This window comes from Lolium rigidum, chromosome 6 (assembly GCF_022539505.1).
Source record: "Lolium rigidum isolate FL_2022 chromosome 6, APGP_CSIRO_Lrig_0.1, whole genome shotgun sequence".
Classification (NCBI taxonomy): domain Eukaryota; kingdom Viridiplantae; phylum Streptophyta; class Magnoliopsida; order Poales; family Poaceae; genus Lolium; species Lolium rigidum.
Genome location: NC_061513.1, coordinates 48,744,462 through 48,758,416, shown reverse-complemented (window position 1 = coordinate 48,758,416; position 13,955 = coordinate 48,744,462). Strand labels below are relative to the sequence as shown.

Genomic DNA, 13,955 nt, shown 5'->3' with positions numbered 1-13,955 from the left:
GTGAATGGATACAGTATCACACATGCAACCACTGAATAGTAGAGACATATGATAAGACTATTCCATGTCATCCCCATTGGTTCAATCTAGAAGAACAAAGGGAGGAAATCAAAAGGCAAAAATAAACACATACACAATATAAATACATTTCTAAGCAAAATCTTAAAGATTGATCTGCACTTGTACTACTAGCATACATATCATAGAACAAAAAAAAAAGGATAACAGAACATGCTAGATAAATTTGGCAAGGAAGCATATCTCAATGACGATGAATGAACCAACAATCGAAAGTAATACTGATATTTTATATGGAAAACGACACAGAACAGTTCTTTTGCTTTCTGGTTCTCTGGTCCCGGATTATTCAGAGAATTGGTCCACACACAGATCAAAAGTCTATCCTAAACCGAAGTCAGGAACACAGCTAATATTCAGACTTCTCAGAAATTTGTTTCCGGAGATACTTTTCTTGGGGTTCAGAAATCAAATCACCAAGTCAGTGCCACAGCCAAACCAACCTCTAACAAACTAACAGCCATACTATAGCAGAAACCCATCGTTCAATCAGGCAAAGAACACCAAACTAGGAATTACCAACAGTAAACAAATTTTAATTGTGTCATAGGCTGAACAGTTCCCAATCTTCAAAGCCTGTTCTTGGTTCATGTAAATCTGAATCTAGCAGGCACTTCCCCTCTGCAAGTGGTTGCATAGTCCTCAGCAAGGTGTGGTGCAGCTTCCTTGTGACGGCGTATGAACTTATCCATGAATACCTTCTCGCTGATCGTGACTATACTGTAGTAATCTTTGCCACGATCTAGCAATCCATTTTCCTTGAGAAACTTGGTAACATAGTACCGGGGCTTGAGCCGTCCCTCCAGGCTAAGACCGAGCATTACCGGCCGATGAGCAATGTACAGCGGTTCCAACCCCACCTCAGAGCTAAGGAATTCTGATTTTCTCTGTAGTGTGTCCTTAGAAATCGTCAGCATAAGCGGAGACTTAGAGAGAGCAATTTTCACCTCAGCATCGGACCACCTGAACGTGGTCTTCAGATACTCAGATTTGGCGGCGATCTTCTCCTTGTTGAGGGGTTCTACAGCATGCAGAGCGTGTCTGAACATCCGAGATCCACGGGGCACACCTACACCTTGAGCGCATGCAACCATGGCCCGGACACGCTCATGTTTGGAGGCCAGTATCCTTGGCTTACAGATGCACAGCTTGGCAATGTCGCAAACAGTTAGCCCGCACTCCTGCAAGAATGCAACATTGGGCTCTACCTTGTTGAAGTCACTGCCGAGGAGGTAGCAGCATCGCTGGAGCGCCCTCAGGAGGTTCTCGGAGGAGCCGAAGAGGCTCAGATAGTACCCAATCTTGGGGACGATGGATCTGTGCCGGAAACTGATACCGGCGAGTGAAACGAGGCGCGAGATCTCAGAACGCGATATGCCGAGGCCGGTGAGCCCGCCGACAACGGGGCCCAGGGTTTTCTCCACCCCGACACAGAGGAACTTGGGGTCCTTGACGACAACGGCGGCGATGTCGGCGGGGGCGAGGCCGAGGCCGGCGAGGAAGGCGAGGACTGCGTCCGGCTTGGAGGGGGATTTGAGGTGGGATAGCTTCGCGGATGCCTTGAGGGCCTGGGCTCGGGTAAGCCCGCAGGTGTCGACGAGGTACTCCTCGACGGCGAAGCCAGGGGTGGGGGAAACGGCGGGCGAGTCCGCGGCCGCGGAGAGGAGGCGGTGGAGAGGGGAGATGGGAGAGGTGGAGGGAGAAGAGAGGAGACGGGTGAGGATGCACTTCTGGAGGCGGAGCATGGCGACGGCGACGGCGCCGGCGGCAAGCCGGAGATTTCCAGTTGGAAAAGTGAAAAGAGGAGTATGTATGTAGAGATATGCGCATACATGTACGATAGCCCCCACAAGCCACCACATGATTTCATTTTATTTTGTAAATTAACATAAATGTTTTTCCAAGATCCCAAAATTACGAAATGAAATTTAACATATTTGTAAGATCCCATAGAAATCTAAACTCATGAGTTTTGGTTAGAAAAGTGGCCATGTGCGAACCCCGTAGAGTACCGTTTCACGTTTTCTTAAAACATGAAAATCTAATTGTTGCTAAGTTTCTCTGAGAACATCCGTTCTCTACTTACTGGTTTTCTTTTGAAACTATAAAATATGATTTTTGTTACGTGCCTCTTTGATTCTCGGGATTCTAAGAGCGCCGGAACATGAAAAAATGCAGAATTGCAATATCGTGCGTACTTCGATTCTATAGAATTTCTAATGCAGTAAGATTTGTTTGATTCCATCATAGAAAAAATAAAGGATTTTAGAAAACAGGTTTAAGTTGATGATAGATTTCCTACAAAATCTGCTGAAAAAAATCCTTATTGAAAAAATCTATATGGTTCAATCCTAAAATCAAACAACCACCATAACAAAACAGAAAAACTAAGGATTTGAAACTTCCAAAATTTCTATGTTCTAGACCAAAGAGACCCCAAGTTATAGAATTGAGGTCATATATAGCTACATCTACCTCTCTTCTTCGATAGCACTGCTGCCAACGCCTTGTCCTCTTGACCTACCTTTCTTCTCTGGTTGGCATTGCCGCATAAAGTGATATTCAGATTTTGGATACGGATGAACATGTTTTATAGGTTTATCAAACTTCGTATTTTAAAATTCTAGAGTATTTAAATACCAGTCCTACCTTGATTTGTTAGGGGAATATACTGAAATTCAGTAGTGATGGAAATATTTCTGAACAAACAAAATACGGAGTAAATTAAGTTGTACTCATATGTCCCGTCCGCACATTTTATAATTCAAGTAAAAGTTGTGTCTATTTTCCGCAACTGCTATGTGGGTGACAGGTGAATGTTCGTGCATTCTCAGCTTAAATAAGGTTAAGTTGTATAAATCCAATGATCCAGTTTTCTCCTGGAATTCCATTTCTAGCCTGTATTTTTTTTCCGAACACATGCAGATATGTGTATCAGTTGGTACGGTATATGCAATGTGTATGAAGTATTCCCTCCGTAAAATAAGTGTCACGGCTTTTTTAGATATATGAATGCATCTACACACTAAAATGAGTCTAGATAGATTCACATCTAGACGAAGTTACAACAGCCAGTTTTGAAATTTAGATAAAATTGTAGCACTTATTTTGAAAGTGAAGAGCAGTAGAACTGAGGGTACACATGTTTTCAGAAGAGCAAACTCACACAACCCATAGGCGGCACACTCAAATCACCACCCACGCAGTGAATTTCTGCAGTGGCACGTCATCCTTTATAAGACGGAAATTAAGAGTACTGTTCGTAGCAATGAAAGAGCACGCGTGTACCCATGTTCAACTGATCATGCTGATTGTATTCTCCGAATTCCTCTAATATCTGAAACACGACGAATAAACCAGAGTATATGTTTGAGCAAACCAAAACAATTCACGAAGAGACCAGAGCCGGTTCAGTTGCAAGCATATCCAAGAGCATTCCATGAGCAGTAGTACCACCATCAACGGCCGCACTGCCGGTACCAGCAGCGCCCGGCGAGCCACGGCTATGGAGCCACCACAGCAGGTTGGTCAGCGTGTTGCCGTCGTCATGCGACGCCAGCTCCCTGGTCTTGGCCAGCGCCGACTCCTTGTCGTAGGTCCCCTCCAAGGCGTACACGAACCCCTTCCACCCGTCGCCGACGCCGTCCCTGGCCAACGCCGGCGCCGTCCAGCCCACCAGGTCCCTGACGAACCGGGCGTCCGGGAAGAGGGCCTCGCTGATGGGCACGATGGGCAGCAGCTGGATCCCCAGCCTGCACTCCTTCCACTCCGGCGGCGCGAACCAGAGGCCGCTGTCCCTCTTGTTCGCCCACACGACGCCCACCACGCGGTTGCTGCCGGTGAAGTCGTCCTCGTAGGTCGCGTCGCCCCCCCGGACGTGCCACCACGTCTGCGCCGCCAGCATCTCGAGCGCCGCGAGCGTGGCCGCGTCGGACACGAGGCGCGCGTCGCCGTAGCTCAGCCCGAGGAGCGCGGCGGCGTAGTAGGCGTTGACGGCCTCGCTGCTGCTCTCCTGGTTGCGCCCGTCGCCGAACTCCGTCAGCCCGCCGGCCCACGAGTGCAGCTTCCAGAGGTCGAACGCCCTCAGCCTGGTGTAGCTCGCGCCGCCGGCTTCGCGCGAGGTTGTCGACATGAAGTCGGCGACCATGGAGTAGGCCTGCGGCATGTGCTCGCGGCCCCAGGCCGGGTCGATCTTGGCGAGCACGGCGGTGGCGTACACGAAGTAGCCCAGGTGGTAGTGGTGGTCGTTGTAGATCCCGAAGCCGAAGTCGGCGCCGGTGTCCGCCGTCCCCTGCAGAGTGACGAGGCCGCCCCACTTGGGGTCGTACAGGAAGCCGTTGCCCTCGAAGCTGCCGTCCAGCCACGGCGTGACGGTGGCTGCGAGGAAGCCGCGCACCGCCGGGATGACCTCCGGGCACCCGACCTCCTCGGCGATCAGCGCCAGCCTCGCCGCCCTGGCGACCGCCTTCCCGTAGAAGTAGGACGAGGTGGTCGTGATGGGGGTGGAGGCGAGGTCGTCCACGTCCTTGCGCAGCGCGGCCACGATCTCGGGCACCCCGTCCTCGCTGACGCCGCGGGTGGAATGCCACGTGGGGAGCACCGGGTCGGTCGTTAGAGCCCAGGCGTCGTGACCAGGTCGCCGTCGATGCTGCGGTACCTGAAGTCCTCGAGCACACGGACGCCGCCACGGTCCTTGGAGAGCAGGCGGAGGTGGAGCGGGTGGGCGAGCATGAGCAGGTCCCCCGACCCCTGCGTGCGCCAGGTGTAGTCGACGGAGAAGGGCCGGTTCAGCGCGGCCTCCCCGCCCGTCGGGAAGCAGCCGCTGTGCCGGTCAAGGACCGCCTCCATGGCCGCGTCGGGCAGGAAGGCGACGCGGATGACGCCGGAGAAGCCGGGCGCCGCGAGCTGCGTGACGCTGGACATGGACAGGCGGATGGGCGCGGAGGCGTACAGGAGGAAGGTCTGGCCGCTGTTCATCCGGAGGCGCCACCTGGTGAGCGTGTCGTCGCGCGGGGCGGCCTCGAGGAAGGCGTGGACGGAGGCGAGGGAGATGTCGACGGGGACCCCCGTGGTGGCGACGGTGACGAAGGGGCTGCCGCGGACGAGGAACGCGCGCAGCGATGGGGAGACGTCGAGGGTGACGGAGAGGTCGTCGAAGGCGGCGATGCGGTGGGGCGCGGCGGGGGTGGCGGACGGGGACGAGAGGGTGAGGTCGGCGACGAAGGTCTGGGCGTGGAAGGACGGGGAGTGGACGGTCTTGGGGTAGCAGACCGTGAGCGCCCCGGCGGCGGATTTGACCGAGTACGGGTGGATGTACTCCGGCTGGTCCCCGTTGTTGAGCGCGAAGTTCTGGAAGAAGGAGTTGGTGGGGAGCGGCGCGGCGAGGAGCTCGGGGGCGAAGAAGCGCGCCGGGTCCGGGAGCACCGTAGACGCCGCCCGCGGGAACGGTGGCGGCGGCGGCGGGAGAGGCATGTCGGGCTGCGGCGGCGAGGTGGGGTTGCGGTTGGACTGCCAGAAGAGGAACGCTGCGAAAGCCACCGCGAAGTACGTGGCGACCTGCGCCATCCTTTTCCTCTTCATCTCCGGCTCCCTCTGCCAGGAGGCTCTGCCGGCTGCAACTATATAGGCGGCCCCGGTCGATCTCCCTCGCCGCGGCGGACTGTGATTTGGCGACGGCCGCGCCACCCTTTGGAAAGGGATGGGACCGAGGATGGAATGTCTACAGTTCAGATTGGTTTGCTATAAGAGCTTGGTAGCGAAGCAAACATTTGGTACTTTCCTAAGGTTTAACATGAGCATCTCAAAACAAAGGTTTAACATGACTGAAGACTGATGCAACTGTTTCTCCAACTACTGAAGCAAATCTCTCTCAGTTGAAAAGAATGAGCACCGAGGAAGGAACAGCCATTCACAAATCACAACTGTTCTAAGACGATGACCCAGCAAACAATCAGAGCACGAACAAACAAATGCACTCAGAATGTCGTCTATAACACACAGAGAACAGCAACCCCTTGCGCAATACAATCCACACCAGTAACATCTTTTATTGCGATTTAGTTCATTTACAACAGATCTACATATACAATAGCACCACAAAGGCTTACAAGAGCAAGTGCACCTAGTGGTTCCTTCGTCACTACACCCAGGTGCGATAGCAAAGACTGAGTTGCTATAGCAATACCATGCCAACACATTATGCATCAAATTTCTTCCAGACAAACTACCCATTTTCTTACATCAGGAAAAACTCACTTCCTTCGTTTTTATTCTTTTCATTCATGGGATAGGCAATGCAGGTATGCATTTTCAGGTATCAATATAATCGAGCTCCATTCTGTGCGAACAGCCGTGACGCATGGTTGCGCCTCATTGCAGCAGCCCACTCCTCTTCCCCCACCCCATGGCTACTATGTACAGAATCGTGCACCCAGCAATGGTTCCAAAGGTGGTTTCCCAGAATTTCACATGTGCTGCTCGTGTCTCATCTGGGGTTGCGGGATTGTAAAGCGATATGCCAATGTTCATCCCGAAAAGACCGACGACGGCCACTCCGGCAGTAACAACAACCGTGGCAGTTGAGAGCATGACCCCCATCTGCAGAAGCTGATTTTGCTTGTCATCCAACATTATGTTGATGTAATCCTCGGTATCATCAACATACTCCCTCAGCTTCAACCAAACATACAACAAGTATTAAGACTGAGAATTTGATTGACAATCATTCTATATAAAACTCCCTACCCCAATGCTTCATGTTAGAAATAATATTATTGGTAGTAAATCATTCTAAATAACTTCTAATAAAACCAATTGAAAGAAAAATGAAATCAAGCAATAATGTCTACTGATATACAAATAAACTTCTACTTCTAGAGTGCCCTAGCTCCTAATATCAGCTTGTTGAAGGCATCATTTCTACAACATTCTGTAACTTATACCACAATGTTTTTTACTACGGTAGTTGCATTGTATGTTCTTGAGTACAACCACATATAGCGTTATAAAATTCACGCTCCAGATCTGAAGTTCTTTCAACAATTATAAGTGGGCAGGAACTCGGCAATGTTTGGATTAATGCAAGTAACACGAGAAAGAGAACAACTCTTACATGTGAAAGCTTATTTAGTGTGCCATCAATTTGCACAAAGTAGGCCTCCAAAAGCATCTCTAGTTCTTCAATGTTGGGCTTATAACCAGCAAAGCTAACATTGGTTCCATCTGGCTCGCTTCTATAATCTTCATCCCTGCACACAAATGAAATGATTGCATTTTTTTCAGCATATTCATACATGCATATAGATGCATTCAAACCAGTCAGAAATATTTATGATCTACAGAAACAGCAGTACATCTAAAAGAAGAAAGTAGAGATGTCCCCCTTTGATGACTTACCCACCCTCCTCTAACTGAGATGGATCATGATCATCAACCTCAACTCTAGATGAAGTCTCACTGATATCTTGCTGAGCAAGTTTTTCTGTCAAGTACATTTCAGCCATATCCATTTCATCATCCAATAGGTGCTCAAGTTCATCCCTCACCTGTGAGAAAGTAAATTGTAACAATGTGGAATTATTGTGCAAGTGAATAAGGTAAATGAGTTCAGAAGATTGCAGTAAAAATAGGCTTTTGTGAGGAAATTATGATGGAAAGAACAGGTATAGAGGTAGGCAGTGCTCAGATGTGCATATGCTGCAGGTGAGGGTGAAGGTTTGGGGAAAATTTCTTCCACATAGTTATGAATGTCAAATAAATAGTGATATCAAAAGCAGCCAGCAGAATGAAACAACAAATTATGTTTGACAACACCTGCCCGTGATAGTATGATACAGTGGCAGCAAAAATTGACAAGAAGATTTACATGAAATAGATTGAATCCTCGAACAAGTTAAATTGCCTACCTTCTGCACACGTCCAGAAATTGCCACCAGACGGCTCTTAATTTGCCTAACCCGCTCAAGATTCAATGTACTGATCTTTGAAGTTAGCTCATCCAATGCTGGATAAGCCTCTTTCTCCAGAGTCCCAGTCTGCGGAAAAAAGCAGGCCAGTCACTGTCTGCAACTACCAGTACACCATGTTATGTTAGAACTACAGCTATCTCAAAAGTGATTTGTAGTCTTTGTTATCTTAAATGTAATATATATTAAATAAACCAGGGAACACTCAAAAGACTATTCCAAGGACAGCTTAAGAAAAGCTTCTACGGTAGGCACGACTCCATCTATCTGTAAAACAAAATATAAACAGGACTGTCCCAGGTTTTATGGAAAAGCAGGATAACCAAACTTTTATAAATTGCTCTAACAAGGCATCAAGTTCATCTGATAAGCACATCTGAATAAATGACTGAACATCCTATGTAAATACGTAAAAACAAAAGCTCGATATCGAACAGGCCATGGTGTGAACCATGGCTTGTTAAAACAAGATATCCTAAGATGGCAAATAAAATAATCTAGTTGCATTCAAATAATTTGAACCAGAATATCCAGAAATAGATGAGACACGTACTTCCTCTTCCAGAGATCTACATGCTGACTCGAGGCACACTTCAAGCGCACGAAATTCAAAAGGTAAGACCTTGGTGCTTCCATCTTTCATCGTGGTCAACGCCGGCACACTGCTGCTGTGAGTCATTCCACCCACCGCATCATTAGTCCGCTTAGCCATCTCCAGTTCATGTCCTTTAGAGGAACTACTAGGAGCAGGAAATGGTGAAGCAATCGCAGATGATTCACCCTCAATATCAGTAAACTCTGCAGCCTGTTGAAGGAAGAAAAAATTTCACATATTCATACAGCCCCTTATGCCTTATCCCAGTATCGCTTCTAGAAAACAGGAAACCAAGTGGAATGACCTAAGTGTCAGGATCAACAATTTGTATTTTACATATAAACTATTCGACCGACCGCCCACGTCCTCATACATGCCTCCAGTCACTGAAGTGCAAAATTCTGAAGTGAGCAGAACATATATTATGCTAACTGTATGAATGTCTGATGTTGTTTTTCGCAAATATGAAGTTCAATTCAGCAGCAATTTCTGAAGCCAAGACTGGCGATAAGGGTGGTCTAACAGATGTGCAAATCAAATTGTATTCTTGGGACCATATGGTGTTTGGACAATTCTGAATATATGGGTGCTCTAACAGATGTACTCGACCCCCAACGCTACTGGCCAGTCGCAGTTTCAAGAATCCATTGAAGACATCTGATCCTAGACCAGAAACCAAAGATATAATTCTGGCAAGAATTACTACCACTGGAACCATTGCATCTCTCTTTTAGAAGCAGAACACAAGGTTTGATATATATGACGCGAAATCTTAAAAAAAAAACTCCACATAGTTCTCCTATCCACCCACAGCTCGGATATTGTACCACGGTTATTTTACTAATCGAAATCCTAAGCCCAAAAGCAAGCAAATCGTGAACTGTCAGAAAGCAGTGGTGCAGGAATATACCTGACCAGAGGAAGCGAGCACGCGGGCCTGGAGGTCGCGGACGAATTGCGCGAAGTCGGGGTCCTTGGAGTTGGGGAGCAGCACCTCGGCGGCGGTGATCACGGCCTTGACGCGCTCCAGGTTGACGACGATGGCGCGCTCGCGGCCTAGGATCGTAGACGGGTAGGACAGCAGTGGGTCGAGCACCCTCAGGTCGCGCGCCGGCAGCCCCGTCCGCGCCATCACCGCGTGCTTCCCGGCCTCCTCGACCCGCGCCCGCCCTGACGCCGGCACCACCAGCCACTCACGGCTCGCCGCCGCAGCAGCAGCAGCTCCCGCCTTCCGCCTCCCCCCGCCGCCCGGCACCGTCGCCAAGGGCCTCATCCCTTATTCCCGGAGTTAGGGTTTCGATTGAAATCGCCGACGGCAGCGTGGAGGCGGAGGTGTGTGTTGTCGGCTGCCAGGAGATGGGGTGTTGTACGAGTGAAAATTGGGGGTCTTGTCCGCAAATGTTACAAAACCAATTTTGTTTGGACTTTGTGGCAATATCCTTGGCCAAAAATCAGTCAAAAAATCTCTGCCCAAAAAGAAAGTACTACTGTAGATGATTTTCCAACAAAATATTTTAGGGGAAATATTTTCACACAAACATGCTTTGGATTTGGTATAAACCATAGTTTAAAATAGCCGGCTATAGCCCGCTATAGCCTTTCCCGAATGGTGCGGCTAACTGCATTAACCCGCTAAAAGGTGTCAAAGTCCTTAAATAGCCGGCTATAGCTCGGCTATAGCCGGGCTATATCTGTTTTGGGAGGCCGCGGCTATATCCCGTAGCCGACTATTTTAACATTGGTATAAACCGAGTTCTAGAATTCAAATGTCTGGAAAACCAAATAAATCATTAAAATCAAATTTGGATTACCAAGCCGTCAACTAGGCTAGAAATTCAAAATTATGGGTGCAGTGTTTTGGAATGTTGAATCAAGTCTTTGATTTCTCATAAAAAACAAAATATTTTTTAGTGGTGGGAGGTGAAGTTCATACTGATAGTGAGGCGTCCATGGTGCTCATCGGATCAGAGTTTCAAAATCGGTCCGATCTCTCAGAGATGTTCATAGAGATAGGATGTGCGTGTGTGCGCTTGTAGGGGTGAGTGCATATATAAATTTATGAGCGTTTATGTATGTATTGTGTTTCTAAAAAAATCAAAGCCTACATATGCTTGCATTGGAATTGAGTCCAGATGAAGACCAAGGTATGCTACCACTTTGGAAGATAGAATAAACATGGGGTGGCGGTTACGCACCAAGCGATCAGTTGGATCATTAGTTCCCCTACTCAATAGTTGTATGGCAACATCATCTTCCCCTCCCCTTCATCCTCTTTTGTTTCATCTCGTCCCAATCCGTCTACCTCATCTTTATTCGTTTTACCACATATCTTTATCGCAAAGGGGTTCTGCTCTAGTCTCTTCCTAGCCCCATGGCTCCACATGGTGTTATAAGATCCCTATCCCATGAGTAAACATTCTCTTAGTGCATGTTGCTTTCCAAGAGATTTAAGCTCTAAATTACTGTAGAGACATCACAGAGGAATAGGATGATGATACATTGGAGCGAAGTAGGAGTATTCGCAAGTTATAACAATGAGCCAATAAAATTAGGTGTTTAGTTTCTCATTCACAACTCCCCCTTTCCAATGCATTATACAGTAAGTTCCTCAACATGGGCTCGTGGTCACCGCGGGGTTGTACCTTTCCATCGACCAGTGGCAGATCCAACACAAAATACCAGGGTGATCCAATAGTGTATTTTTCATTTAATTATATTTGTGTTAAAAGAAATTCTATAATATATATATATATATAGTCTAAGTAGAAATTTCAAGGTGGTCCATGCACCACCCTAGCCACTCTATGGATCCGCCACTGAATACGACGCTAGAGCAAGAGCAAGAAAGTTTACCTTCGATGAAAACAAATTGATGTGGTGCACAGTGGTCAAGGGGTCGGAGCGATTAGAAGGCGAGCTTTTGTGACATGAGCATCTACTCATACAACGGAAGCTTCAATAACACAACTTCCAATCCCATGGGTATTTTTGATTTTGGTATGTGTTTGTTTTATTTATATGACCCTCAGTGTGAGTGAACTAGGCATGCAACAAAGCTATACATGTTGGTTAGTCCATAATGTCTATCGTATATGTGGTCGTATTGGGGTGCCTTTGGTGAAGAATTAATGAACCTTGTGGCATCGGAGATACGGAATGCCACTAAAGTCAACCCCCTCATTTGATACCTCACTAAAGAGACCTAGATCGGGCATCGTGCTCTTTTACTTCTCGATATGTCCCGTTTAACCTACATTAGAGGCATTCCGTCCGATTCTTTGTCTGGAAGGATGACTGGCATTCTTAACAATGACGTTGGATTCACCCTTGACGACTACTACCCGTTCTAAGGGCTATTCCTCCAGGTAAGAGCATATTGGTCTCAATGACTTCTTTTAATCTCCAGGTTTGGAGGTCATCGTCCGATGGCTTCACTACATAGCTGGTGGTGATTGTCATTGACCTCCGCGGTGGCTTGCCATTCCTAGATGGATCCCGACTGCAAGTGGTAGTTCTTCCCAATGAACTATATTCACGTGTTATAAGAATAAAGTTTCTCTCTTATATTCTTAGACCCTTAATCGTGGAGAGTAATACTCTCTCCAGTTTAAAATAATTATCCAAAAACAGATGTATCTACAGTGAGTGGTGTCATAGTTGCGGTATAATAATTTTTTTATTTATTATTTTATAAAATCCCAATACAAATTTGTAGATTGAAAATATTTTCTACTCCTACTAAATTTTACAGTTATATGTGCAAGTACCTCACATGGTTTTATGCTTTTGGTTAACTTTTTTTTGTACTAGGGAATGTTCCTTTTTTCTGAGAGATGTAGGGAATGTTCCTGGTATGTAGAGGGGACGATCACCGCGCGTACATGTCCCAAACGAGTTGCTCAACACGCGCTGCTGACTCGGCTCCGTGTCTTCGCTCGCCAATCTTTGCGTGCTCGAGAAGACTCTCCCGTGCTGCGCCACACCCCAGTGTCCCCACCCCCTCACTCGCTCCTCAGCCGTCGGATCCTCATCCGTAGTCCATCCCAGCCGTCCGATCCCTCCCACTCCCACCCCTCGAAACCTCCTCCACCTTTTCGAAACCACCTCCTTTGTTTCTCCTCCTCCTCTCCTCCCCTCCCTAGATCGCACCAAAACGGAAAAAAACTCCCCTCCACACCACACCGAAACGAAGCAAACGAGGACCGAACGGACTAGGCCAAGGATCCCCACGGCTCCAGCCGCCCTCTCGCGCGATCTGATCGGCGGTTCCGTCCGGGCGATCGGAGCAAATGCTGCGGGAATCGAGCCGCCGCCGCTGCTGATCGCGGTGAGCCACACTCGCTCCGATCCGCTCGATCGCCGCTGTTCCCGCGACTATTTCCCGGTAGATTTGACGGCGCGCGCGTCAATTTGAGCTCCGCGTGGCCGGGCGCCCGGGATTTTGCTCGATCGGCGTGTATTTCGCGCCTGATTTTTCTGATTTTAGTGCGGGGTGACGTCAGCAGAGGCGCAAGGGGAGGTAGTTGCGCAGGAGCCCGGCGTGGTGTTGGAGAAATTGGTGCCTAGTTTTCAGTCGGGACGTTTGCTTGCTCGCCATGTGGGGTCTGGGTGAGATGGTAGAGAGTTCGGTTCTGCTTAATCACGGGCTGGAATTCGTCTTCTGACAGCTTCAGTCGAACATTTTGTGGTGTTAGCTTAATATGGGTTTGGTAGGGTTGCTTCGATCGTTTGTATCAGCGTGTATTGTGGTAGTTGTGGGTTGGATTTTTGCTCCGTTTGCCTTAATTGGGGCTCTACGTTCTCCATGTAGTAAATACAGTGGGGAATGTTTGCTCAATCGCTGTAGACTCATTGAGAGTCAGGAGTCCAGTTTTGATGGTGGAAGTGTGGATTTCACAATAGGAACGATTGCACCACTCCGATGGATTTAGTTTCATGAATTCATCCTTTTGAGGTTGCCCCTTGTATGAACTTTTGTAGGGACAATTTTCGTTTACGGAGGGTGATATGACTGTAGCACAATGCATTTTGACTTAATACAGGAACTGGCTAATGGGTTTGGATTTAACCTTATGAAGAATTAGATACTTCTCTTAATCTAGGAATCATACCTGAAACCAGTTACTACCCTTTTAGTCAGTAATGGGGAGAAGTAGCTGGAGAAAATATTAGTGTCTTGTTTGAATGTGCTTTTCATACGGTGCTAGGCTGCAGCCTGAAATGTGTCAAAACCAGTTGAACTAGCTAAACGCTAGTTCATGATATCTCGCCATGTCAAAAGAGCAGGGTTATATGTCCGGTGGTTGCGCAGGTGCCCG

The 13,955-nt window shown here is 48.0% G+C and overlaps 1 protein-coding gene and 2 pseudogenes across 1 annotated transcript; 1 reads left to right on the top strand and 2 right to left on the bottom strand.

Moving 5' to 3' along the window:
- Window positions 1–510: 510 nt before the first annotated feature.
- Window positions 511–1,852, bottom strand: LOC124660604. The gene has a single exon (XM_047198428.1). The coding sequence runs from the start codon at window positions 1,821–1,823 to the stop codon at window positions 666–668; it is 1,158 nt and encodes a 385-aa protein (XP_047054384.1). The 5' UTR covers window positions 1,824–1,852; the 3' UTR covers window positions 511–665.
- A 1,419-nt stretch (window positions 1,853–3,271) lies between these two features.
- Window positions 3,272–10,022, bottom strand: LOC124662575 (annotated as a pseudogene).
- Window positions 10,023–12,810: 2,788 nt separating this feature from the next.
- The window catches only part of LOC124659582, a 15,943-nt pseudogene continuing 14,798 nt past the window's right edge, over window positions 12,811–13,955 (top strand).